The 25,577-nt window shown below is 62.2% G+C and overlaps 1 protein-coding gene across 1 annotated transcript in view; it reads right to left on the reverse strand.

Annotated features, from left to right (window-relative positions):
- LOC101956975 (nuclear factor of activated T cells 1) overlaps positions 1-25,236 on the reverse strand; it is a 57,847-nt gene extending 32,611 nt beyond the window's left edge. The window contains exons 1-6 of the mRNA XM_078030686.1: positions 25,210-25,236; positions 24,439-24,641; positions 22,906-23,078; positions 20,974-21,114; positions 8,783-8,838; positions 5,534-5,666 (exon numbers count right to left, since the gene is read on the reverse strand). Of these exons, the coding sequence (XP_077886812.1) occupies positions 5,534-5,666; positions 8,783-8,838; positions 20,974-21,114; positions 22,906-23,078; positions 24,439-24,641; positions 25,210-25,236 (733 nt within the window). The remainder of the gene's footprint in view (positions 1-5,533; positions 5,667-8,782; positions 8,839-20,973; positions 21,115-22,905; positions 23,079-24,438; positions 24,642-25,209) is intronic.
- Positions 25,237-25,577: the final 341 nt, after the last annotated feature.

A 25,577-nucleotide genomic window follows, 5' to 3' on the forward strand; every position in this document is an offset into this window, starting at 1 on the left:
CCATCTGACAATTCCTAGTTAGACCCACGGCAGAGGACGGTCGGAGCAGACCACACCAGCCAAAATACACAGGCTCGGCCTCGCCCAGGAATTGGAGAGCTGCACCCCGCTCCCGGACGTGACGCGCCCTCCCGGGGGCTGGCTTCCAGGCAGCGTGGGCCCAGAGCCTGAGACGAGGCCGAGGACAAGGATCGGCAAGCGGCCTGGCTCTGCTGGCCACCTGCCGTCTGGGCGGGGGGGGGGGGGGGGGGCAGGTGGAGGCCCCTGCCCACCCTCCCTCCCTGGGAGCCCACCCTGCTCGGGAGTCTGGTGGGCGCTGGCTCACCCGGCTTGTAGTTGGTGGTCCACATCCCCACCCTTCACTCGCTGGCCTGCTCCGCAAGGGCCCCAGCCTCCCTGTCCCAGCTGTCCCCACTCAGGGCACTCCATGGCTCCTGCCAGCTCCCTCCCTCGGGTCCTGGGTTTCTCCGGGGGCAGTTCTCCGCCCTCAGGCATCTCCCGGTCTAGAATGCAAGGTGCTGGCCAGGTGCGCGAGCAGTCATCTGCCCTGCTGAGGTGCTCACATGTCCATGCCTGTGCTGCTGGGCAGGCCTGACCTCCTTCTAACACGGGGCCTCCTGGGAGAGCCCTGGGAGTGTGGGGAGGGAGGCGGGACCCTCTGCCCCTGGGGCATGGAAAGCTGGGTCAGGCTGCGCAGGCCATGGAGGCTCAGCTTCCTCAGGGCCGAGCTGGCTCAGCAAGAATGTTCCGGAGTGTCCACAGGACCAGCCCACTACTGAGCATGGTGGCCCCAGAGCAGACGGCTGACCCCCAGGCCTTTGGGAGTCGAGGGCACCATCACCCACAGGGCCTGGAGCTGGGACACCTGGGTTCCCAGAATTAACCCTCCTGGGCACGTGGTCACACAGTGCCCAGGAGATGGGGAATGTGGGCAGAGGGCCCGTGTCACTTATCAAGTGGGTTCAGCCATGAAGGGCAGGCCCCAGCTTCCAGCCCGGGCCTGAGGACATGTCCTCTACAACCTCTGGGTCCCTCACAGAGGAGGTGGCCAGCTGACTCCAGAATGGCCACGGGTTCTGGGGCCTCAGTTCACTCGGCTGCACTGGCACTAGGCGGAGGGGAGGGCACCCCGGGGCTGCCTGGAGAGCCCTGCCCCAGGAGCCTGCGAGCAGCAGCTCAGCACAGAAAGGCCCGACCTTCTGTCTCCAGAGCTTGACAAGTGGGCTCCAGGCCTGCAGGCCTCAAAGAGGCAGCAGTCACCTGGGAGTCACAGAGCACATGGCTTTGTCTCAGAGAAGAGGCTGGGAAACAGGGTCCGGAGGCCCAGTCCAGCAGGCCTGGGAGGGCCTGGCTTGATCCCACGTGCATGACCCAACTAGTGCCCAGTGGCTGCCCAGCTGTGAAAGCGTTTGATGCCAGGGAGGCCTCCGTGTTGGTGCTGGAGCCTCAGGCAAGCCGCCGTCAAGGTCACTCACTCCAGGCCCAGGTAAGGGCCAGGAGCCAGGGGCTGTGTCTGGCACCCAGGGTCCACGGTGCTGGCAGTGCACAGACTGGGGGCGGCCCCGGGCAGTGAAGATGTCACTTCCTCCCAGGGGAGCTGCACTACTGGAAGTCACAGCGTCCACCCTGATTTCACGGGAGGACTTGTCTGGCTCGGACTGACTTGCAGTGGACTTGGGAGACACGTGGGAAAGCTCAGTGGAAAGGTGAGACCAGACAGCTCTGAAGGGACGTGGGGCCGACAGGGTGTGGGGTGGGCACGTCTGCCTGCCAGGCACTGCCGTGCCAGGTTGCCCACACCCGATCCCTCCCCACAGTGGCCGGGCCCCAGCGCGTCCCAGGCTGAGCCCCCAGGCAGGCGCGGGCGGTGCCTCCCAGCCCGCTCTTCATCACCACCAGGAAGCAGGTGGGCTCAGCCAGCCCCCTGACTCGGCCAAATGCCGTCTGGGTGGCACTGGCAAGGACGAGCCCCGGAACTGGCTCTGGGCAGCTGGTGGGCAGCAGCCTGGTGGCCCTCACTGGGAGAGCAGAAAGGCTGTCGAACCTGGCTGCGTTGCCCACCCAGCCACCCTGCCGACACCCCTGCACTACTGTCATTTCTGATTGAATAAGGCAAACAAGAAACCCAGGACACGGCAGAACCAACTCCAGCCCTAGGTCCCCTGGCATGACCAGAGGCTTGTTAGTGACCAGCAGGGTCAGGAATGGGGCTCAATCACCCTCCCCAGGGAGGGCTGGAACCTCGGGGGTGAGAGCCTGAGGTTCAGAGCCCCTCTTCCCTGGTGGCCGCACCAACTGGGCTCTTCTGTCACGGCTGTTTCTCTGCCCCACCGTCACACTTGCGCCCAGCCACCAGGTGACCCTCTGCCGGGTGCCTGTTTCCTTGGAGTTCTGGCCACACCGAGGGCCCCCAACAAAGGCAGAGGACAGGGGCCCAGAGGCAGGCGCTCTGGGGGCTGCGGTGGGCGCCTAGCTGCACACGGGAGCCCAGGTGGAGGGGCTGTCCCTTGCGGCACTTTCCGGCAAACAAGTACCACGCTTTCAGGTGGGAGGAACAGTCTCAAAGATCCACGATGCTGTATTTATTTCTCATTTTCAACAAGTACTCTGCCCCTGGACCATGGGCAGGACACTCCAGTGGGAGCCAGGGCCATGTGGGTGCCCAGGTGGGAGCCACCAGAGATGTCCCTCTGCCTTGAGATTGCAGCTCTGGTGTCCTCTCTGCTTCCGACTGTCGAGTTGGAACAGCAGCACAGACCCATGGCCACACCTGCCCGTCCATCCTGTGGGTCATCCTGGCAATCACAACTGGACAGAAGGAGCGCACTTTCCTTTCAGCCGCACAGAAGCAGTGACGTTGGAGGACTCGGGAAGCTGCTTCGTGCCCACGCCAGCTCGCAGCCCTCTCCGGCTGCACCCGTGTTTTGCCACCTGTGCTCAATGGCCATCCCAGGGAGGCCTGGGGCTGAGGGCAGGGACTCCAGCCGGCCGGGCACATTCCCCTCCTGGCGTCTCACATTGGCGTGGAACTCCCCCGCTACACGCTGGCCCCACAGAGGGCGAGGGGGCCAGCTGTCCTTCCGGGCCCACCATAGATGGCAGCGGGCAGCGGCTCAAGTCAAGAGACCAGCAAGGCCAGCAGCTGTGCAGGCGGGCGAAGAGCTGCTGCTGAGCTTTCCTCTGCTGCCGAGTCTCCAGAGAAGACGTCGGCTCAAATCGAGCAGAAGCTGGTGGCCACGGGCTGCCCCGTCCTCCCCAAAGGACACAGCTCACTTTACCATCCTCCCCACAGGGACACAGCTCTCCATCAGGGCTCATGGAGAGTGGGAGAGACAGGCGGTGTCTGACGCAGCCCGGAGGGCACACTCACGTGTCCTGACCTCAAAGGGAAACTGGAGATGCACTTCACACACTGAGTGGGCACGAACCTCACGGGGTGTGAAGGGACGCGTGTCCAGTCTCACACCCCTCCACAGCACGTTCTGTGGCTGTAGGAAGAACTGCCTGTTAGCAGAGACTAGGAGAGCAGTGGACGTGAGGCCCGTGGGGACCAGACAGCATCAGCAGCAGAGGGTCAGGACCAAGCGCCTCCGGGTCAGTGGGCATCTCCAAGTTAAAGCCTCGACTGCCTGCGGCAGAGCCTCCTCCTGCGCAGGACGAGCCTCGAGTTTTCGGCTGCCAGTGTGGCAGAGCGCGAGCAGCCCTAGCCTAACGCCAGGGCAAGGCCACCCTCCAAGGCCCCCGCCCAGCCCCACAGCGGCTGGAGGCCTGAGACGGTAGACAGGACGCTGGACACCAGGGCTCCGTTCTCCATCTGCTCGTTTATTAGTTCAGGAAGCACAGGTGACAGCCAGCCACGCCAGGCACTGGGCGCTGCTGGGGACGAGGCTCTCTACAGCAGCTGAGTCTGACGGTGCGGGAACACTGTCAGAGCCCCGAGACCAGGCTGGGGCCAAAGGCTACCTGGGGGCTCCACAGTGTGGGGGGCAAATGTCCAGGAGAGTAGGCGGAGGATGCTGAAGAGAGGCCTTGGGACAGGCCGTGGGCAGGGCAGGCCCTGGCAGGAGGCCTGCAGGATGTCGGCGTGGAGCGTGAGAGGCGGAGCAGGGGGCACAGGGGTGGGGCCTCGGCCGGCTGAGCTGGGGCAGCCCACCCTGTGAGGTTTGGCTGTGGGGCTCCCGGGCCTCCGTGGGGGGCTCGCACTGTGCCCCAGGCCTGTGCTGCAGGAGGGCCTCTCCGGCAGCACCCGCAGCAGGAGGGGAACAGGCAGGCTTGCTCTACGCTGCCACCATTGCCTATTCTCCTGGGGAGGCCCATGTTTTCCTTAAAATATCCAATTTTTGGTCCACCATGTCTGAAGTTTAATCAGGACACAGTCACCACACTTTCACAAAAAGACTTTGCTTTCTGTGTGTGCTCCATCATGCGCTGCCCAGGATGGGTCCAGATGTGTCCAGTGGGGCAGAGGAGCCGCCGCCGTGGTGGGGATCAACAGACCTGCAGCACCGTGCTCCTGCCTGGCCACGCACCACACGTCACCAAGCCCCAGCGGCACTTCTGGGACTGGCACTGTGAATCCCACCAGTTTAGTACCAACTGGGACATTCTGGGCCTCTCACATTTAGAGGGAACTGAAACCTTCAAAGTCATCTGGGTCTTACTAAGATCACAATGTGGCTGCATTTGCAGATAGTTTCTAGATAAACAAATTCCCTCTGAAATTATACGAATCTCCAAGGCTTTTCTTTTAAAAAGCAACAATATAAAAGGATGTTTGACGTAGCTGAGTTTACCCCAAAATACGATGCACCTGAGCATGAGTTTGTGCTCCCTGAACACACCCAGGCAGCCCGAGCAGTGACTAGGGCCACACAGGAAGTCCCAGGCTATCCTGGGTCACACCTTTCTTTTCTACTAGTTTAGGGAGTGAGATGACAAACAGTGGGTTTTTTTTTTTAAGATAGCACCCTAAGAGGTCGAGAAGAGAAGCTGATTGGGGAGGAAAGGAGCAATCCCCACGTGCACGAAGGGACAGTCAGACTGGGCAGAGGCACTAACTGGGGAAGCCTCCTGCCACTGGGAGATGCCACTGGGCAGCGGGCAGAGCCACGGGAAGTGCCACAGGAGCACAGGACCGCTTAGCACCCTGCAGCTGCCTCACGTGCTGGCCTCATGTGGCGCAGAGGGTTTGCTTCTGAAGTCCCCTGCCAAGTGGCTGCACCTCTCCGATGTCCCCCCTTATGGATCTGAGGGTGTGCATCCCCAAGACCACCTCAGCCTCTGAGTGCCGAAGGGCCCTGCCTTCCCGCTGTGGTTCCGAGAGATCTGCAAAATGAGCAGCATTATCCCAGAATGCACCAGTGACCCAGGAGCCCCACCGCAGCTCTCCTGGCTTGTGCAGGGACAGTGACTCGTCCTGCTAACAGATACACATGGCGAACGCGTCCACACAGCCCACGTCTCCACAGCGTCTTTTAGAGAAAGCACCCCCTCTGCTCATGCTCGGCACTTAAGGTCAGAAAGGCAGCGTTACCGTGGGCAGGAAGGTAGGTGAAGTGCTGGTACTGGCTTCGCTTTCTCTTCCCGTTGCAGACGTAGAAACTGACTTGGACGGGGCTGCTGATTCTCTGGTTGCGGAACGGTGGGATCTCGACCACCAGCGAGTTCTAGCGAGAACCAGGAAAGAGGAAGCAGACCATCAGACCCTCAAGCAGAAAGGCCTCGCCCCAAACGGCCCTGCGGCTCCTGGGCCGGCTGAGACTCCAGCTAGATTCCTACCACCACCCCTCTGCCCAGGGAGCCTCTGCACACGCGGCCTGTGTGTGTGAGCAAACCGGACCCCTCGCTCTCCAGAGGAGGCTGACCTCCTGGGGGTCTAGAACCGGGTGGTCCTGGTGGAACTGGGCACCTAGCAGGCTGTGTGGTGAGCACCTGCCAGGAGACCCTCCGGCTGTGCTGGCCTAACACTCAGGGTCAGTGACCTTCAGACAAGGTCACCACCATCCGTCAACTGGCGGGAGGCACCTTTCCTCCTGGTGGTACAGCCCCTGCCACGTGACAAGTGAAGCAGGGAAGGGGCCTGCTGGCTGGGGCCACCCTCTTGGGGACAGCTCACCCAAGCTAAAGGGCACAGAGTGGCACGCAGCCCAGGGACAGCTCAGAGCACAGGCAGGAGCACAGGGCACGTTGGTGATTTGGGCTTTATTTTTTGTTCCTAAATAAACATCACGACCTTTTCACAGAAATGGTGCTCCTCCAAGGGCAGGTCTAGGAAGCCGGCCGTGGGTGGGGCTCTGGGTGGGGCTCTGGGTGGGGCGAGCAGCCGGCCCAGTCCCAGCCGGAGGGGGCTGCAGAAGCTCCAGGTGCCCAGGAGGCCGGGTCTGCAGGGCCACGCCAGGCCTCGTTCTGTGTCTCATCATGTGGTTTAGGTTAACAATCGGGGACAGGTCAAGGAAGCCCACTGCATGGCTTCTCGTGTGAAAGTGATTGTAGAAAATCAGTCGTCACAAGATTGATTGAGTCCTGTTAATAAGCCATGAACGTCAGGACGAGCTGCGGGGCCAGCTCTCCTGTGACAGGGGAACAACTGGAGCAGCCATGCCGGCTTGGACCCGCGGACCGCAGGATGTCCCTGCCTGGCCTCAGCCCCGGGGCCCACACTGGCTCCAAGCGGAATGTGGTGGTGGTTTTATGGACTTCACCCATTTGGGGGAAGCAAGAGGGGTGTGGTTCTGCTCTGCCTGGGCCCTCTGTCCCTCATCATGGACCACCTGGGAGAGAGCCACCTGAAGAGGCAGAGGGTGGAGCCGGGGCATGTGCTTGGGCCCAGCAGGACGCCCTCTTGCACCACGCAGCAGCCCGGGCCTGCCCGGTCGGGCCTGCTGGCTGAGGAGGCGCTGCTCTAGGTCCCAGCACCCTCATTTGCACAAGGAGGACTTGGAGCAGAGAGGCTGCAGGGGAGGGGCCTGTGGGGCTGCCGCTCCTCGCACACAGCTGGTGCTCAACCGCAGTGGCCTCCTGTCCATGGTGGAAGAAGCACACCCTCAGAGGACAAGAACGGCAAGAAGAGACAAGAAGGAAACTTCCTCCACAGGCCACAGCGGGGAGGAGGCCGGGCTGGGCCGTCCTGGGTGGCACAGCTGCAGTTCACCCCTGCGACAGACAGGCCCTCAACAGTGAGGGAGAGGGAACAGGTGACCGGGGAAGAACAAGCTACGCAGGGCACTGCTCCCCCAGTGGTCTGCTCTGTTGAGAGTGGTGCTCAGCAGTGCACAGGAACCAGCTCGAGCTGGGTACACAGCACACACAGGTGTGCGCACCCTGCCCCCTTGGCTCCTCCTCAGGGGCTCCTCAGGTGGCCCCTGAGTGGACACTGGCTCCAAAGGGGGCCTGCATCACCAGGACAAGGCTCTACCCTGTGCCAGGGAGGACCTTCCCTTTGCCACCCGGGAAAGGTTCCCAGGAGCCATCAGCACCAGGAAGGGTTCATGATGTGCAGTGGAAGACCATCGTTCTGTCACAGTGACCTGTAAGCTGGGCCCACGCACATGGGCAGCCAGGGCACCTCGCCAGGACGAGGTCTGCCAGGCACACCACCCAAGTGTCCCTGTTCAGTGACATCAGCTGTCCAGTGTCCAGAGATAGCCCATGAGGACAAAGCCCTTCACCTATGACATTTCTGAATAATCAGATGTCCATTTACACACCTGGGGGGCAGGCAAAGCCCACCCGGCCCCCTGGCCTGGAAAAGCCACCAGGCACTGCAGCGGCCATGGCAGTGAGCTAGAGAGCTCGGGAGGCCTTTGGACATCTTCCAACTCTGCTTGCTGGGCCTGATGTGCTCCAAATTCCCCTAGGACTCAGCAGAACACACTGTTCACTGGCAGGTGCTGAGGAACTGCATGAAAACTCATTTTCAACATCAGTGGTCTACACGCCAGCTAAGACCAGGCCTCCCTGATGCCCACTTTACAGGAAGAGGTGCAGGTTGAAAGCAGAGGGCTGGGGGTGCCACTTCGGCACCAAGCTGGAGGGTGGCCTCAACTGCAGACCAAAGCCAGCCCCAAGACGCACCTCAGAGAAGCAGTAACCGCTCACGGGCAACTGCCTGGTGCACGTGGCCCACAGTGAAGAGGGGGGTGTGGGCAGATGACACGTGTTGCCGCAGGTTGGAAATGGACTGGTGACATCAGCCACAGACTACACCACGCACTGACCACAGCTGTGGCACGTGCATCTTCGCTGGCCTGTCTGCAAATCCACTGAGTAGATCCGGGCAGTCTGCTAAGGGCTGCTCTCCAGGCTGAGTGGAGCTGCACACGAGAGTGTGCTGAGCACCAGGGTGCTCTCTGGAGAGGTGGCAAGTCACTGCCAAGCTCACATGCCACGGGCTGCCAGCACATAGGGGCAGGGCTGGCGCCCCGTGGGAGCCTCGGAACACCCGTCTCCCAGGACAGCACCGGTGTGACAGTGCTGTGGGCACGGGAGGCGGGACTCGAGTCGCCATTCTCTTGTGAGGTGCCCCTCCTGGGGAGCCTCAGAGCCTGTCCACCTGACTCAGGAGCAGGCTCCCAAGTGAGGCGCCTCAGGCCGTCCAGCCTAGTGTCTTGTGGTCACTGCTACTGCCCTAACTGTGTCTGGCATTTTGCATGCAGTAGCACTTGTTCTCACCAGTGTTTGCTGTTTTATTACTGCTTCTGTTTATTGTTTGAGTTGCTTTATTTTAATAAACAGGAACCGCAGCCTGTTGGGCCCTGCTGGCGGGGGACTGAGGGGTACTTACTGGTCTGCACAGGTCTCTGTCAGTCTTTGCTTCCATCTCCCAGACATGGTGGCCATCTGGAAGAAAGGACAGGAAGAGTCCTGTCACTTGAGAGTGGAAGCCTGTGCTGAGACCCCAGCAGTGGACGTCCCAGCCTCGGCTGGTCAAGGGCAGCAATCTGGGCACTGGGGGTGGCTGGCCCTCACAGGGTGAGGCCTGCAGTGGCCTGGCCAAGGAGCTGGGCACCACGACGCTGAGGGAGCCACGCCACTGTGCCTGGGCTCCTTCCCACCTGGCCCCTGACATGGCCCCCAGCCACCCTGCCTGTGGCCCCTCAGCCTCAGCTCCATCAGGAAGGACTTTCTGTGCCCGGCGCTCCTCCAGAGCAGCCAAGCGGAGAAGCAGGTGACACCGCCAGCCTGGGAGCCCGCGTGTCCACTTGCATACGGCCCACCAGCCTCCCTAGGTTTGGGGGGCAGAATCTGGAGCCAGCCAGGCTCCATCCTCTGCTCAGAGGACCGACTGGAAAGTAAGAAAAGCCCTTCTGTGACAGCCTCCTGCCACAGGGACCCAGAAATGCAAAACACATGGTATTTTTAACCTTACCCAGTGGCCGTTTGCATGTTTAAAAAAAATAAAAGGCTCTGGAGGCTCAGTGAAAGGACGCATTGTTCTCAGCTGGCACGAGGTGTGGGCCCACTCAGGGGACGGCGTCTGCAGCTGGCAGGTGGTGTGCCTCCGGCCCCTTGACGGGCTCACTACCTGGGCTGGCCACCACGAGCTGACGACGTCCACCCCACAGAGGCCCCTTTCCTCCCCAATGCTTTTCTTCTCCAGAATAAAGTCAGTTCCCCAGGTGAACTGTTATGGGCCACCTCCCTCAGCATGGCTTATGCTCCATTTTCAAAGAAGAAAACGTGTATCTGTTACAAACCCTACATTATTGATAGAATCTCCTTTTCCCTCAGTGCCAGGCAAGGCAGTGGGCGGAGGGTGGAGGCCAAGGACGGAAATGTGAGTCACCAGCGGCCCTGAGAGCCTCCCAGCTGCACCAGGGCCACCCCAGCCTTTGGCACGCCTGAGGCCCAGTGCAGATCCCCTGCCAGACGCATCTGCTCAGGGATCGCCACGGACCTGCAGCCGCCTCTCCCGGGAAACAGCAGGGGCCGGGAAACCGGTGCTCCCACGGCTGCAGCCCCGAAGCAGCAGCCCAAGAGCCTGGCGAGCAAGCACCCGGGGCCCAGCTGAGTGTGCAGATGCCCCACGCAAGGCGTGTCAGACGGGCTCCTGCCCTGGGCTCCTGTGTGGCCAGATGCCACCCTTTTGCTCATCTCTGCAGACCTCCCCTTCATGGGACCAGGGCGTCACCTCCTTGGCACCTTTAAAGCAACTTGTGAGTCTTCTTGCCACACAGCCAAGTCTGCCCCAGAAGCGTGGGTGTGGCCACCTGTCTGCAGAGCCTGGCCAAAGCCGTGGCACAGTAGAGTTTCACCAGGAACCTTTTGAGGAGGTGCCAGCCTATGCTGGGAATGGGGTTGCAGTGTAGGCAGAGATGTCGCACGTTACAAGCCCCAGGGTGAGATGCTGTTGCCTGGTCACCTCTGAGGACAGCAGGGACCGCAGCGTGCCACTAGACTCCTGTGGCATGGCCACCTGCTACAGTGGTGTGCTTTGCAGTTCAAACCTGTGTCAAACATCAGACAAAGTGCAGGTGTGGAGGTGGGTGCTGCAGTGCTGGGCACAAAGGAGAAATGAGCTCTTCCTGCTGTGCCAGGCGGGCCTGTGGTGCCTGTTGTGGACCCACAGGGAGCCCCGTGGGCCACCACGCAGGAGCAGGGCTTCCATGACACACCTGGGTCAGGTCACAAGACAGTCACGACAGCTCCTGGGAGCCACTTCAAAGACCCCAGGCTTCCCTGGCCTTCCTGCCCACCCCAGGAGGCAGCGGAATGCCACCTGGGCACTGTGCTCCGGTGCCGAGGCCCACAAGCGGCAGCACACTGTGAGGGGACCTGGGCTCTCAAGTTTCTGGGGGATCATGGACGGTCTTCTAAAGGCCACACGCCTGAGGCTAGAAACGTGGGCAAGGCGGAGCGTTTCCGGCACAGCAGAGGCTGAGGCAAGGCGGAGGCCCACACCCGTGTCTGGGACCACGGGGAGCCCCTCACGTGGCCACCACACTTCCGTGAAGCAGTGGCTGCTGGGGGCAGCTGGGTGGGCTCTGGGCGCCAGGCTCCGGGGCAGGCCGGCGGAGGGCCTGGCTGCGGGGAGGGTTCTGAGCTCCGCCTCATCCGCAGCTCCCTGGAGCCTCAGGAGGAAGCTGCCCGACTCCAGAAACAAAAACGTTCCCCGTCATGAGGGAATTCCCTGCAGCGTGAGTCACTGCCAGGCTTCCCCGCCACACCCGGGCCTGCGGGTTGGAGGCAGCTTCCACAGGCCACGGGACGCCTGCGCAGCCCAGAGGCCAGTCACAGGCCAGGACCAGGAGCTGAGCCACTGTTTCCATGTGTGGAAGCGGCTGTCTCCAGTCCTGCTGGGGGGGGGCACAGCTGCTTCATGCTGCAGCCAGAGGAGAGGCCCCAGGCCCAGCTCTGGGAGGGCCAGGCCAACAGGCTGACGGGAGAAGGGAACTGAGCCACAGCACACATCAGGAGCCGGCCACCTGAGGGGCTGGCCGCCTGGTTGGTGGATCTCCTTGGGTCCACGGTCTGCCTCCTTAGCAGGACTCCAGGGAGGTGGCCGTCACTGCAGCAATCAGCCTGGCAGGCGCTTGATGCCCAACTCGGGGTCAGCCTGTGGCCTGGCAGTGCACCCTGTATGGGCCTGAGGAGGGACACACCGTCCACCCGGGAACGTGCCAGAGGTTCTTCACCCAGGGTGCCCAGGGCCCTGGTGCCCACACCTGTGGAGCAGACCAGCCACCCTGGCACTTGCCGCCCACGGGGAAGGGTGAAGCTCAGACACCTGCTTCAGCCCGGACAGACCTGAAGACGCTGCTGTGACAGCAGCCAGACACAGGCCGACTCAGGGACAGGGGCCTGCGCGGTCGGGCGGGGATGGCTCTTGCGCCTGCTTCCTGTGCACAGCACCTGCGGCTGGGTGCCTTGGTGCCGCAGCTCTGCCAAGGCCTGGGTGAAGGCTTGCAGGAGGGCATGGGAAGAGGCACGAGGCCGGCAGGAGCCACAGGAGCTGGGGGCCAGGCTGGCTCTGGACTGGGACGGAACCCGGGGTGCTCTATCCATGAGCTAGTCTTTATTTTGAGACAAAGCCTCACTGAGTTGCTGAGGCTGGCCTGGAATTTGCCATCCTCCTGCCTCAGCCTCCCAGGGAGCAGGGGTTACAGGCCTGGCCACTGTGCCTGGCTCAGGCTCACTCTCCATGACAACACTCACCGCTAACTGAGGTCCTGGAGATCCCTTTCAGGTCACCCCCCATCCCAGCACCGCCCACGTGGCCTCCCTGGGGACCAGCCTCCAGCGTGTGCACCTTGGGGACACCGTGGCCATGCCCACAGCACAGCAGGCATCGGTGTGGTCTCTTCTGGGAGCTGGGTCAGGCACACAGCTCAAGGTGCAGAAGCAGGGGCCACAGGATGCAGGGAGCCCAGCTCCTCCTTGCTGGGGACCCTGGGTGATTCCGTCCCGAGAGGGGACAGCCAGGAGAAACAGGGCCCACGCCACGTACTGCCCACCACAGTGACACTGGATCTGTGCCAGCTGGGACCTGGGACGCAACTCCACTGGGTGGCAGAGTCCAGGGTCTCAAAGCCCAGGGGCTACCCTAAGGGAGGCTCAGCTGTGCCCTGTGGCGCTGTCCTGCTTGGGGAAGCTCCTCAAGGGCAGCCCCAGGTCCACTCGCCACCCAGTGGTCACCATTTCAGGGGAGAGCAGCAGTCCTGGGTTGTAGGGGGCACGCTGAGCTGTCCATTCATGGGCAGCAGTCACCATCTATCCTGGGGAGCGGTCGATACCCCACGGGACAGTCGGTCACGATTAGCAAACGCGCTGAGATCCGTGATGAGTGAGAGCGTGAGGCCCGTCTGGTCCAGGTCCTGGGCCCTCGTGAGCACACTGCCTGTCAGCTGCAGGAGTGGTGCCTCTTCCCTGTGTTGCGCTCCTGGGCCAGCCAAGGAGCCACACTGGCCAGCCCGGCTCGCGGAGGGCAGTCCTTCCACTCCTTCCTCTGGAGCCGACGGATGGCCTCTTGCACACACTCGCACGAACAGGAGGCTGCACTTCCCTTCTTCTCTAGGCTCACCGTGGCACTAGGCACTCAAGGGCCCCGTGAGCCACCCCTCCAGGGTCCTCCTTGGGTGTCCTGTGCCAGCAGGGGGATGGGGACAGCTCCTGCAGGCTGCTTCCCACCAACCATGCCAAGCACAGGTGGGTGGACGAGGTCAAGAGTCACCTCTGACTGCAGGTCCCCACCTGTGCACCCACATGGCCTGTAGTCCCGCCTCCGTCCACCCAGACCCAGGCCTTCCATGGGACACAAGAGGAGGGCCTGGGAAAGGCTGGGGCCCAGTCCTAGGGAGCACACCAGGGTGCCCCTCTCCTGGACAGACACTCAGGACACCAAAGAAAAGGGGTGCTGGCAACAACTGTTGGGGAGGACAGGGGTCAGGGCTCTCTGTTGGCTGGGGTCGGGGCTCTCTGTTGGGCTGGGGTCGGGGCTCTCTGTTGACTTGGGGTCAGGGCTCTCTGTTGGCTGGGGTCGGGGCTCTCTGTTGACTTGGGGTCGGGCTCTCTGTTGGCTTGGGGTCGGGCTCTCTGTTGGCTTGGGGTCGGGGCTCTCTGTTGGGCTGGGGTCAGGGCTCTCTGTTGACTTGGGGTCAGGGCTCTCTGTTGACTTGGGGTCGGGGCTCTCTGTTGACTTGGGGTCGGGCTCTCTGTTGACTTGGGGTCGGGCTCTCTGTTGGCTGGGGTCGGGGCTCTCTGTTGGCTGGGGTCGGGGCTCTCTGTTGACTTGGGGTCGGGGCTCTCTGTTGACTTGGGGTCGGGCTCTCTGTTGGCTGGGGTCGGGGCTCTCTGTTGGCTGGGGTCGGGGCTCTCTGTTGACTTGGGGTCGGGGCTCTCTGTTGACTTGGGGTCGGGCTCTCTGTTGACTTGGGGTTGGGCTCTCTGTTGACTTGGGGTCGGGCTCTCTGTTGACCTGGGGTCAGGGCTCTCTGTTGACCTGGGGTCGGGGCTCTCTGTTGACTTGGGGTCGGGGCTCTCTGTTGACTTGGGGTCGGGCTCTCTGTTGACTTGGGGTTGGGCTCTCTGTTGACCTGGGGTCGGGGCTCTCTGTTGACTTGGGGTCAGGGCTCTCTGTTGACCTGGGGTCGGGGCTCTCTGTTGACTTGGGGTCGGGGCTCTCTGTTGACTTGGGGTTGGGCTCTCTGTTGACTTGGGGTCAGGGCTCTCTGTTGACTTGGGGTCGGGCTCTCTGTTGACTTGGGGTCGGGCTCTCTGTTGACTTGGGGTCCGGCTCTCTGTTGGGCTGGGGTCAGGGCTCTCTGTTGACTTGGGGTCGGGCTCTCTGTTGACTTGGGGTCAGGGCTCTCTGTTGACCTGGGGTCGGGCTCTCTGTTGACCTGGGGTCGGGGCTCTCTGTTGACGTGGGGTCAGGGCTCTCTGTTGACTTGGGGTCGGGGCTCTCTGTTGGTTTGGGGTCAGGGCTCTCTGTTGACTTGGGTCGGGGCTCTCTGTTGACTTGGGGTCGGGGCTCTCTGTTGACTTGGGGTCGGGGCTCTCTGTTGGCTTGGGGTCAGGGCTCTCTGTTGACTTGGGGTCGGGGCTCTCTGTTGACTTGGGGTCGGGGCTCTCTGTTGGCTGGGGTCAGGGCTCTCTGTTGACCTGGGGTCGGGCTCTCTGTTGACCTGGGGTCGGGGCTCTCTGTTGGCTGGGGTCGGGGATCTCTGTTGACTTGGGGTCGGGCTCTCTGTTGACCTGGGGTCGGGGCTCTCTGTTGACTTGGGGTCGGGGCTCTCTGTTGACTTGGGGTCGGGGCTCTCTGTTGACTTGGGGTCGGGGCTCTCTGTTGACTTGGGGTCGGGGCTCTCTGTTGACTTGGGGTCGGGGCTCTCTGTTGGCTTGGGGTCGGGGCTCTCTGTTGGCTTGGGGTCGGGGCTCTCTGTTGACTTGGGGTCGGGCTCTCTGTTGACTTGGGGTCGGGGCTCTCTGTTGACTTGGGGTCGGGGCTCTCTGTTGGCTGGGGTCGGGGCTCTCTGTTGACTTGGGGTCGGGCTCTCTGTTGACTTGGGGTCGGGCTCTCTGTTGACTTGGGGTCGGGGCTCTCTGTTGACTTGGGGTCGGGGCTCTCTGTTGACTTGGGGTCGGGGCTCTCTGTTGGCTGGGGTCGGGGCTCTCTGTTGACCTGGGGTCGGGCTCTCTGTTGACCTGGGGTCGGGGCTCTCTGTTGACTTGGGGTCGGGGCTCTCTGTTGGCTTGGGGTCGGGGCTCTCTGTTGGGCTTGGGGTCGGGGCTCTCTGTTGACTTGGGGTCGGGGCTCTCTGTTGACTTGGGGTCTGGGCTCTCTGTTGACTTGGGGTCCGGCTCTCTGTTGACTTGGGGTCGGGCTCTCTGTTGACTTGGGGTCGGGGCTCTCTGTTGACTTGGGGTCCGGCTCTCTGTTGACTTGGGGTCGGGCTCTCTGTTGACTTGGGGTCGGGCTCTCTGTTGACTTGGGGTCTGGGCTCTCTGTTGACTTGGGGTCGGGCTCTCTGTTGACTTGGGGTCGGGCTCTCTGTTGACTTGGGGTCGGGCTCTCTGTTGACTTGGGGTCGGGGCTCTCTGTTTGCCTGGGGTCGGGCTCTCTGTTGACCTGGGGTCAGGGCTCTCTGTTGACTTGGGGTCGGGGCTCTCTGTTGACTTGGGGTCGGGGCTCTCTGTTGACTTGGGGTCGGGCTCTCTGTTGACTTGGGTTCGGGCTCTCTGTTGACTTGGGGTCGGGCTCTCTGTTGACTTGGGGTCGGGGCTCTCTGTTGGCTTGGGGTCGGGGCTCTCTGTTGGCTTGGGGTCGGGGCTCTCTGTTGACTTGGGGTCGGGCTCTCTGTTGACTTGGGGTCGGGCTCTCTGTTGACTTGGGGTCCGGCTCTCTGTTGACTTGGGGTCGGGCTCTCTGTTGACTTGGGGTCGGGCTCTCTGTTGACTTGGGGTCAGGGCTCTCTGTTGACCTGGGGTCGGGCTCTCTGTTGACCTGGGGTCGGGGCTCTCTGTTGACTTGGGGTCAGGGCTCTCTGTTGACTTGGGGTCGGGCTCTCTGTTGGTTTGGGGTCAGGGCTCTCTGTTGACTTGGGTCGGGGCTCTCTGTTGGCTTGGGGTCAGGGCTCTCTGTTGACTTTGGGTCGGGGCTCTCTGTTGACTTGGGGTCGGGGCTCTCTGTTGGCTGGGGTCAGGGCTGTCTGTTGACCTGGGGTCGGGCTCTCTGTTGACCTGGGGTCGGGGCTCTCTGTTGGCTTGGGGTCAGGGCTCTCTGTTGGCTTGGGGTCAGGGCTCTCTGTTGACTTGGGGTCGGGGCTCTCTGTTGACTTGGGGTCGGGGCTCTCTGTTGGCTGGGGTCAGGGCTCTCTGTTGACCTGGGGTCGGGCTCTCTGTTGACCTGGGGTCGGGGCTCTCTGTTGACTTGGGGTCGGGGATCTCTGTTGACTTGGGGTCGGGGATCTCTGTTGACTTGGGGTCGGGCTCTCTGTTGACCTGGGGTCGGGGCTCTCTGTTGACTTGGGGTCGGGGCTCTCTGTTGACTTGGGGTCGGGGCTCTCTGTTGACTTGGGGTCGGGGCTCTCTGTTGACTTGGGGTCGGGGCTCTCTGTTGACTTGGGGTCGGGGCTCTCTGTTGGCTTGGGGTCGGGGCTCTCTGTTGGCTTGGGGTCGGGGCTCTCTGTTGGCTTGGGGTCGGGCTCTCTGTTGACTTGGGGTCGGGGCTCTCTGTTGACTTGGGGTCGGGGCTCTCTGTTGGCTGGGGTCGGGGCTCTCTGTTGACTTGGGGTCGGGCTCTCTGTTGACTTGGGGTCGGGCTCTCTGTTGACTTGGGGTCGGGGCTCTCTGTTGACTTGGGGTCGGGGCTCTCTGTTGACTTGGGGTCGGGCTCTCTGTTGACTTGGGGTCGGGCTCTCTGTTGACTTGGGGTCGGGCTCTCTGTTGACTTGGGGTCGGGGCTCTCTGTTGGCTTGGGGTCGGGGCTCTCTGTTGGCTTGGGGTCGGGGCTCTCTGTTGACTTGGGGTCGGGCTCTCTGTTGACTTGGGGTCGGGGCTCTCTGCTGACTTGGGGTCGGGGCTCTCTGTCGACTTGGGGTCGGGGCTCTCTGTTGGGCTTGGGGTTGGGGCTCTCTGTTGGCTGGGGTCTGGGCTCTCTGTTGACTTGGGGTCGGGGCTCTCTGTTGCCTTGGGGTCGAGGCTCTCTGTTGGGCTGGGGTCGGGGCTCTCTGTTGGCTTGGGGCTGGCACTCGACTCATGAGTTTTGCAGATGGTCAGGCTATGGGTGTGGGCCTCAGTGGGAGCTCTGGGCAGAGGTTGTGTGACGCATGTGGCCCCTCTGAGTGTCCACTCCTGTGTCTCCCCTGGCCTTGTTGCAGTGCGTCCTGGGTCATATCCTTACCCTGTCAGATGTCGGCCCATTTGGAGGCAGAGAGTAGTGGGAGGCCTTGTTGGGAGGGCAGGCCCTGGGAGAAAGAGGCCAGTCGTCCTGGTCCCAGCTCACCTGCCCAGGTCATGGTGGCCTGAGAGGTGACTGAGGCCAGAGCCACAGCTGAGCCCCGCCATTGTGGTCACCAGCACATGAGGGCCATCGCAGCCTGCCTGGGAGGCCTTCACACAGCACAGCAGCCACAGGGCTCTGCGCCTGTCCCCAGACGACCACGCAGGTCAGGAGGCGGCTTTGCCCAGGGAGCAGCCCCTGGAGGTCTTGGGAGTCCTGGGTGCTGCTCTCACGGCTGGTCGCCGAACAGAGAGCACGCTGCGCCTCCTGGGGCTCCAGCATCGCCACTCTGCGCATCAGTGAGCCTCACTGTGCCGAATGTGACAAGGCCACACACATGCCCAGCGCAGTGGCCCGAGAGGGACCCGGCCGCACACACGCCCAGCGCACTGGCCCGAGAGGGACAGGGCCACACACACGCCCAGCGCAGTGGCCCAAGAGGGACGTGGCCACACGCACGCCCAGCGCACTGGCCCGAGAGGGACGCGGCCACACACACGCCCAGCGCAGTGGCCCAAGAGGGACGCGGCCACACACACGCCCAGCGCAGTGGCCCAAGAGGGACGTGGCCACACGCACGCCCAGCGCACTGGCCCGAGAGGGACACGGCCACACGCACGCCCAGCGCAGTGTCCCAAGAGGGACAGGGCCACACACATGCCCAGCGCGCTGGCCCGAGAGGGACACGGCCACACGCACGCCCAGCGTGCTGGCCTGAGAGGGACATGGCCGCACGCACGCCCAGCGCAGTGGCCCGAGAGGAACACGGCCACACACACGCCCAGCGCAGTGTCCCGAGAGGGACACGGCCGCACACACGCCCAGCGCAGTGGCCCGAGAGGGACACGGCCACACACACGCCCAGCACACTGGCCCTAGAGGGACAGGGCCACACACACGCCCAGCGCAGTGGTCTGAGAGGGACAGCCATCCTCATACACACACACACACACACACACACACGCCCAGTGCACTGGCCTGAGAGGCACGGTGTACACACACACACACACACACACACACACACACACACACACACGCCCAGTGCACCTGCCCATCGCAGCTCCCTGGTCTCCTTCTGCCACTAGCAACAGTTTAAAATCAGGACTTTGAAATGGACCTGCTGCCTCATCAGAAGACAGGTGAGAACTGTGTTTTTGAGTTTAGTGGTTTTTCAAAAAATTAAAAAAAAACAAACCCAAAAACCTGGAAATCTCATCACCAGGTACAGAGAGGAGTCACAGTGACTCATCGGTGCCCTGGAAGAGCTGGGCTGACAGCTGCTGTCTGGGAAGCTGAATGCTGGGGAGACTACAGGGATACTGGCCCCTTCTTTGAAGACACATTTGCACATGTCCATGTTCACAGATAAGCACCCCGTCTATTTGAATATGAAAACAACTGTGGGCGCTGACTAGGTGCACAGCTGCAGCATGCTCGTGGCCGTAAGCTCACAGTGCCGTGTGCATTTATGTGACAGCTATGCATTTACTGCATGCCTTCTGTATACCTGGATATACAGGATATACTCGATACTGCTGCAGAGAGTGGGCAGCTGCAGAGCCAGCTGCTCTAGGCAGGGAGGGCAGATGGTGCCTGTCAGCTGGCCTTGAGCCTGCGGTGTCACGAGCGGCTTTCCTGAGGCAGCCACTGTGCCGAGCTGTGAGGACAGGAGAGCCAGGTAGGGGGGCAGCCAATGGGGGGTGGCCAGGGGAGGCTGATGGGGGACCCTCATGACCCCAGGCTCTGCACACCAAGGGGCAGGTGACCACACCTCACCACCACCCTGTGCCATGGGCTCTGACCAACTGGAGCATGCTGGCTGCCGACGGCGGACCCCACGGCACTGACCCCCTTTGCAGCTCCAGTCAGAGGGTCTGCACAGAGACCCCCCCCCAGGCCTCTCCTGGCCTGAAGAGCTGTCAACGAGGAAGACGCCCCCGGAGCACGGACGCCCGGCCTCACGCCTGCACAGGCTCCCAGGTTTCCTTGAGGTATCCTTGCACCAACCTCAGTGCAGAGAGCAAAGCGTTGGCTCTCGCGCTCCTGCAAGAGAGGCCTGAAGTACACACAGCTGGCCTCCTGCGGAGAGGGCCGGGCAGTGCGGTCCTTGTCGCCACACCTAGCTGGCTGTTCTCTATAATTTCAGAAGTATTTTTCAATTACGTGCATGATTGCAGAGGCCAGCCAGGTTGGAGGCGAGAGCTCTCCAAGCCCGTGTTGATTGAAGTGCTTAAGTTTCCTGCAAACTGTACAAAATCAAGACCCCATTGTGGAGACCAAAAGCTTCAGTGGCTGTCAGTGATTAGCCTAAGTGCAGGACTGGCCACCCTCGTGAAAATTCCAGTTGGTAAATGTGAAAAGGGCAAAGCCACCAAGCTACTGGCCTTGTGCGGGTGCCTGGGTGGGGCGGCATCCCAAGGAAAGGTCCTGGGGAGAGGGAGAAGGTGCCCAGGAGGGACTGGTCTTAGCCCAGGACCCAGTTCCAAAACGGCACTCAGAACTGTCAGATAGTGGGGTCCACAGGCCTCTGCCCGGGACCTCTCCCTGTGACAGTGGGGTCCACAGGCCTCTGCCCGCGGCCCTGGTGGAGGCCAGGCCCTGTGGCCACGCACCCTTGTCCTCACCTGACAGAGACACGCCCATGAGGCTTATCAATCCTTCTTTGAACAGGATTTCAACGTCAATGAACACAGGCTCTTCATCTTTGGCCAGCAGCCGCCCCTGCCCAGCCTCTCTGGTCAACACAGCGCCTCAGAGCGCAGGCCCCCACCTACAGCCAGAGAGGTCCCCACTGTCTCGGGACAGCTGAGCTCCTGACCCCAGGCAGCAGCCGTGGCAGGCCACACAGCATGTGGAGGGCACCTCCATCCTGCCTGAAGGTGCACCGGAGGCCAGCAGTGCCTGAGCCGGGGCCGGCGTGAGCACAAAGCCGCAGAGGCCATGGTGCCACACTTGGCTTGGGGTGGCCTAGGCCTCTGGAACTGTGGGCTTGGGGATCTCACAGACACCACACACCCACGTGGCCATGGCACGGAAGGCCCCCAGCAACAGAGAAGAAGCAGCAGTTCTAGTCTGTAGCATCCACATGATGGCCCCCAAGGTTAGCAAGCCGGCCTGCTCATGACCACCCTGCTACCAGCCCAAGGAGGCCTCGGGAGCTCTCCAGGCAGCAGGGAGAGGGGTTCCATGGCACGTGGCCAAGGGGAGGAGGATGGGGAAGTGCTGGCCAGCAGTCACGGAGGCCCGGCCCCGGAAACCCCCTCCAGAGGACAAGGACCCACAGTGCAGCAAGCAGACGAGGGGAAGACCTGCCCCAGGCCTCCACTGGTACGGGCAGCAGAATAGTAAGGCCAGCTGGAGGACTGCAGACGTCCACTGTACCTCCTCCAGCAGACAGCTCCCCGAGACACTGTGGACACGCAGGGCTGTCCCACACGCACACGGAGCACACGTGGCGGGCCTGTGCCTGCCCAGCAGGAGCCCACGCCCACCAGTGCCCCAGGCAGGGAACCCTGGTGGCTGTCCGCAGGACCCACCTGGAGCCTTCTCCACGAAGATGACCTTGGAGTCCTGCAGGAAGTTGTGGCCTGACAGCACCATCTTCTTCCCACCGCCGACTGGGTAGCTGTCCAGACTCTGCTTCTCCACCAGGGGCAGCTCCTGGGCCGAGCGCTGGGCTGCATGGGTGAGAGGACAGTGAGAGTGGCCCCCAGGAAAGCTGCCATTGGACCACCCCGGGGCTGCCCGACCCTGGTCTGAGATGGGTCTCCCACCACAGGACACGGAGGACAGAGGGTACCCTGCTCTGACCACAGCCTTCCACGGGTCACTGCCAACTCTCAGAATTCTGCATCTGGTGTAAAACTAGGACACTGCCCTCAGCGCTGGACGCTGCTCACCTGACCCCAGTGCTGGCCTGGCCCTGACACCAGAGAGGCCTGTGGGCTGGCCTCGGCCTGAGCCGGATGACCCACGTGGTGGGTGGGAGAAAGGGCAGGAGCCAGGAGGCCTCGCTCTGTGACTGAGGCGAGGGGCGGGGGCCGAGAGCAGGGCTGGCTGGCTGGAGGTCCAGGCGGGTGGCCAGGAGTGGACCCCAGGAGGCCTCGGGCAGAGGAGCCAGAGAGTTTCTGAGTCAGCCACACGGAGGGGACGTGCCTTCCTGGTAGGGAGGCTGCCCTTTAGGTGACAAGGGCGGAGAGGTGGAGAAGGCAGCAGATGACATGGGGACCAAGGGTGAGCAAACCTGGCTGCCCCCCGTGAGCCCAGACCCGCTCAGGACGCCCTGGGGCTCCAGGAAGCAGGGAATGATGGGAAGGCAGGCTGGTGCAGCGGGTCCTGTGCAGAGCTGACCAGAGTAGCCCAGCAGACAGAGGGGAAGGCTGCGGACTGCCATGGCCCTCCCGAGCCACCTCTGGCCGACTGCCACTGTGCCCAAGAGCAGGCAGCACACAGCCACACAGAGACCAGAGGCACAGAAGCCCGTGGCAGCAGAGAGATGAATGTCTACGTGGTTTCTACCCTTCACGCTTGGGGCTGGCGTGAGCACGTGCCTAAAGGGTGTGAAGTCCTGGGTTGTGACCCAGCACTGCACGCACACACATGCATACTCACAGGCACACACACTCACACATACACACTCACACGTGCTCATACACCCACACATGCACACTCGTTTGCACTCACACTTGTGCACACACATTTACACCCCCCACACACTCTCACACATGCACACTCACATTCACACACACACTCACACATGTGCACACACTCTCACACATACACACTCACACGTGCTCATACACCTACACATGCACACTCGTTTGCACTCACACTTGTGCACACACATTTACACCCCCACAATGCACACTCTCACACATGCACACTCACATTCACACACACACTCACACATGTGCACACACTCTCACACATACACACTCACACATGCTCATACACTCACACACGCACACTCATTTGCACTCTCACACTTATGCACACACATATTTATACCCCCCCACACACACACTCTCACACATTCACACACACTCACACATTTACACTCACACTCGTATTCAGGTTTGCTCAGTCGGATGGACTGCAGTGCCAAAGCCTTTGCTCAAGTTTCCAGATCGGGAAGTGGCGTGCACTCGGGGTGGCAGTGCTCCTCGCAGCGTGCCAGGCTGACTTTCTGCTCTACTCTGCCCTGCGGGACGGGTCAGAAAAGCCAGGGTCCCAGGTGGCTCTGCATCCCCCAGCTGCCCAGGGGGAGCAGCTCAGAGGGAGCACCCCAGGTGCACAGAGAGCTGGTCTGGGCGGCAGGGAGCAGGTATTCCCTGGAGCACACGCTAACCCAGACACAGCAATGGGGCTGCACTCCAGGTCCACACCAGGTGAGGGAGACAGGCGGAGGCCAGCACTGGGCCAGACCCTCTCGACCTGGGCCTGAGGGACATGCCCTGCAGTCTACTCACAGCACTCAATGGGGTTCGAGGCGACCTGCAGGGACAGCGTCCGGCCGCTGGGCTGTGGCACGTGCACTCGGAAGACCAGCCGCACCCTGGTGTTCTTCCTGCCTATGTCTGTCTCCCCTTTCCGCAGCTCGATGTCTGAGTTTCTGAGCTTCAGAATCCCAGCGCAGTCAATGCTGCCCAAACAAAAGGTCACTTGACACCTGAACTTGAACCGCCCAGCCTCCCAGCCCAGCCCACCCACTGGGGCCTGGCAGGCTCTGCCCCTCCTTGTGAGTGGCCCTGCCCCACCTCCCCAGGACGGCAGCAGGACAGGATCAGGCAGTGAGGCAGCCACACGGATGTGCCTGCCACCCGGCCCAGGTGGGCCAGGACCTTCCCAGACGCCCTGGGCTCCCGTCTTGGCACAGCAGACATCCAGGAGCAGCCCTGGAAAGAGCCCCGTGACCTGCCACCTTCCCCTCGTGTCCCCAGCTGTCCTGGAAGCTGCGAGGAACACGTGAGGCCTGTCCCAAACACCCTGTTTCTCTGTCCCCTGGGTGATCCCACGCATGTCTGGGCCCCAGCACTGAGGCCACGTTCAGATTCTCCAACCACAAAAGCCAAGACTTCTTCCTCCACCAGCCAAGAGAGCAGGCACTCAAGCCTGGGTGGCGGGCCACGGGACCCGCATCAGCACCAGCAGCACAAGTGTACTGCGGGCCGTGTGGGGGAAGGAGGGCAGCAGGTCCAGCCGCACATGCCCGTGGCAGCACGGACCTCTCCCCACCGTCTGGCCCTGGCCATCCCTGGGAAACAGGTTCAGGATGAAGCCACGGTGGGGGGAAGGCGCTCCCTCGGTTTTGACTTGAGGGTTTATAAGTCATAAATAGAAAAACAAGACCCTCACAAAGCCTGTGCCAGCAGCCCCCGCCTCACTCTCTACTCCTAGTCAGCCCCTCGGCTCACACACAAGCCTCCTCACTGCCCAAGGGATGCCCAAGGCACTCCTGTCCTTGACCTTGGCGGGTGCCACTGAGGGCCCCGGAAGGCCCACCCCTCTGTGTGTCAGCTCTCTGCTAGACTCACGTGGCCAGAGGTGCTGCCCCTGCCCCGTCCCCATCCCTGCACGTCTCATCACCACCCGCCCCGGGCGCGCCCATCTGTGTCCACTGCTCCCGAGTGAGCGCACTCAGCCCTCCCTGCAGGAGCTGTGCACCTGCATCTCCATCGCACATCTGCTTCCCGCAGCGCAGCGGGGTCTGACTGCACCTCAGAGTGGCCACAGCAGCAGGTTAGTCCCTCACTGTCAGAGATGGCCCTCTTCACTCCTCAAATGTTTGCATTTCAACTTTCCTTTAATTTGCCCTGCTGTATTCAGAAATAAATCGGTGTCATGTTTAGGAGCTGACTGGACACCCTGGGGAGTTCTCACAGCTGTGCAGTGGAGACTTATTCTAGGTGCCAACATACACAGGGCCGAAACCTAGAAAGACACAGACCCACGGCCATGACTGTGTGTGAGGCTTGCTGGGCCCCGAGCGCCAGGCCACGTACATGGCTCTCATGTTGTTTTCCGGCAACAGCGGGATCTCCAGGACCTTGGTGTTGCACAGGAGGGCCTCGTGGCTGGTGGTGGAGACGGTCTTCCCCGTGATGCGGTGGACCTGGTAGAAGGCGTGGGGCCGCAGCAGGCGGTCGTCTGCCGTCCCGATGAACAGCTGCAGCGTGAGCGGCTCGTTCTCCAGGTAGCCGTGCAGCTGGCAAGAAAACAGACTCCCCTGAGAGTGGGCACAGAGCCGCGGGAGGCTCCAGGAGGAAGGAGGCGGTGCCTGCGCTCAGGTCTAGCCGCCACCCTCATTCCTGTGACCCACACAGATGCTTTCCAAGGTTGTGCTCGGAAAGCCTCCCATGGTCCTGGACACAGGTCAGGCTGCGAGCACACCCACCCCCGTTTTCACACACACAACACATGTGCACACGTGTGTTCACACACAGCTGCACACATGTACACCACTCAGGCCGCATGCTCATGTGCTTCTGAGTCGACCACCACAATGCTCCTGGGGCATCCTCTGCCCAGGCAACACGGGTGGCCTGCAGGGGCCGCCTGTCTTCTCGGCCCCACGGCCTTCCCACAGGGTTGCAGAGGTTCTGAGGAGGCAGAGGCTGAGTGAGGGAGGAGGCTCCTCGGCTCCCCCGGGGACCAGCCTGTCCTGCCTTCAGCTAACTGGAGCTGGGCGCGCACACATCCTGCTTTTGCAACCAAGGTGCATGGAGCCAGGCCAGGCTGGGCATCCCTCTTCCAACCAGCGTGCTGCGCCTCACCTCCCCCTCAGGCAGCTGCAGCCACATGGCCGGGACACAGGCCAGCTGTGGTCAGATCAGCAGGCCATTGGCAGCCAGGGGCAGACCCCACATGGCAGGATGCCCACGACATTCCCATCATCCCTGCACTCAGCAGAACCACTGGTACCGCGAGGCCTCAAGAGCACCGGACCCAGGACCCACGTGCCTGGAGGGAGACGTGGCCCAGAGCAGGCCCAGATGGTGGCAACAAGTCCAGGCCCACTCAGCAGGAGCCCACTTCTGGGTCTGTGTGCTGAATACCAGTTCCCTTTGGGGTAAGTGACCAGAGCTTGGGAGGCAGGGGTGGGCGGCTGGACCCATGTCACAGGCTCATCCAGGCCTCCCTG

Source organism: Ictidomys tridecemlineatus, chromosome 13 (genome assembly GCF_052094955.1).
Source record: "Ictidomys tridecemlineatus isolate mIctTri1 chromosome 13, mIctTri1.hap1, whole genome shotgun sequence".
Taxonomy (NCBI): domain Eukaryota; kingdom Metazoa; phylum Chordata; class Mammalia; order Rodentia; family Sciuridae; genus Ictidomys; species Ictidomys tridecemlineatus.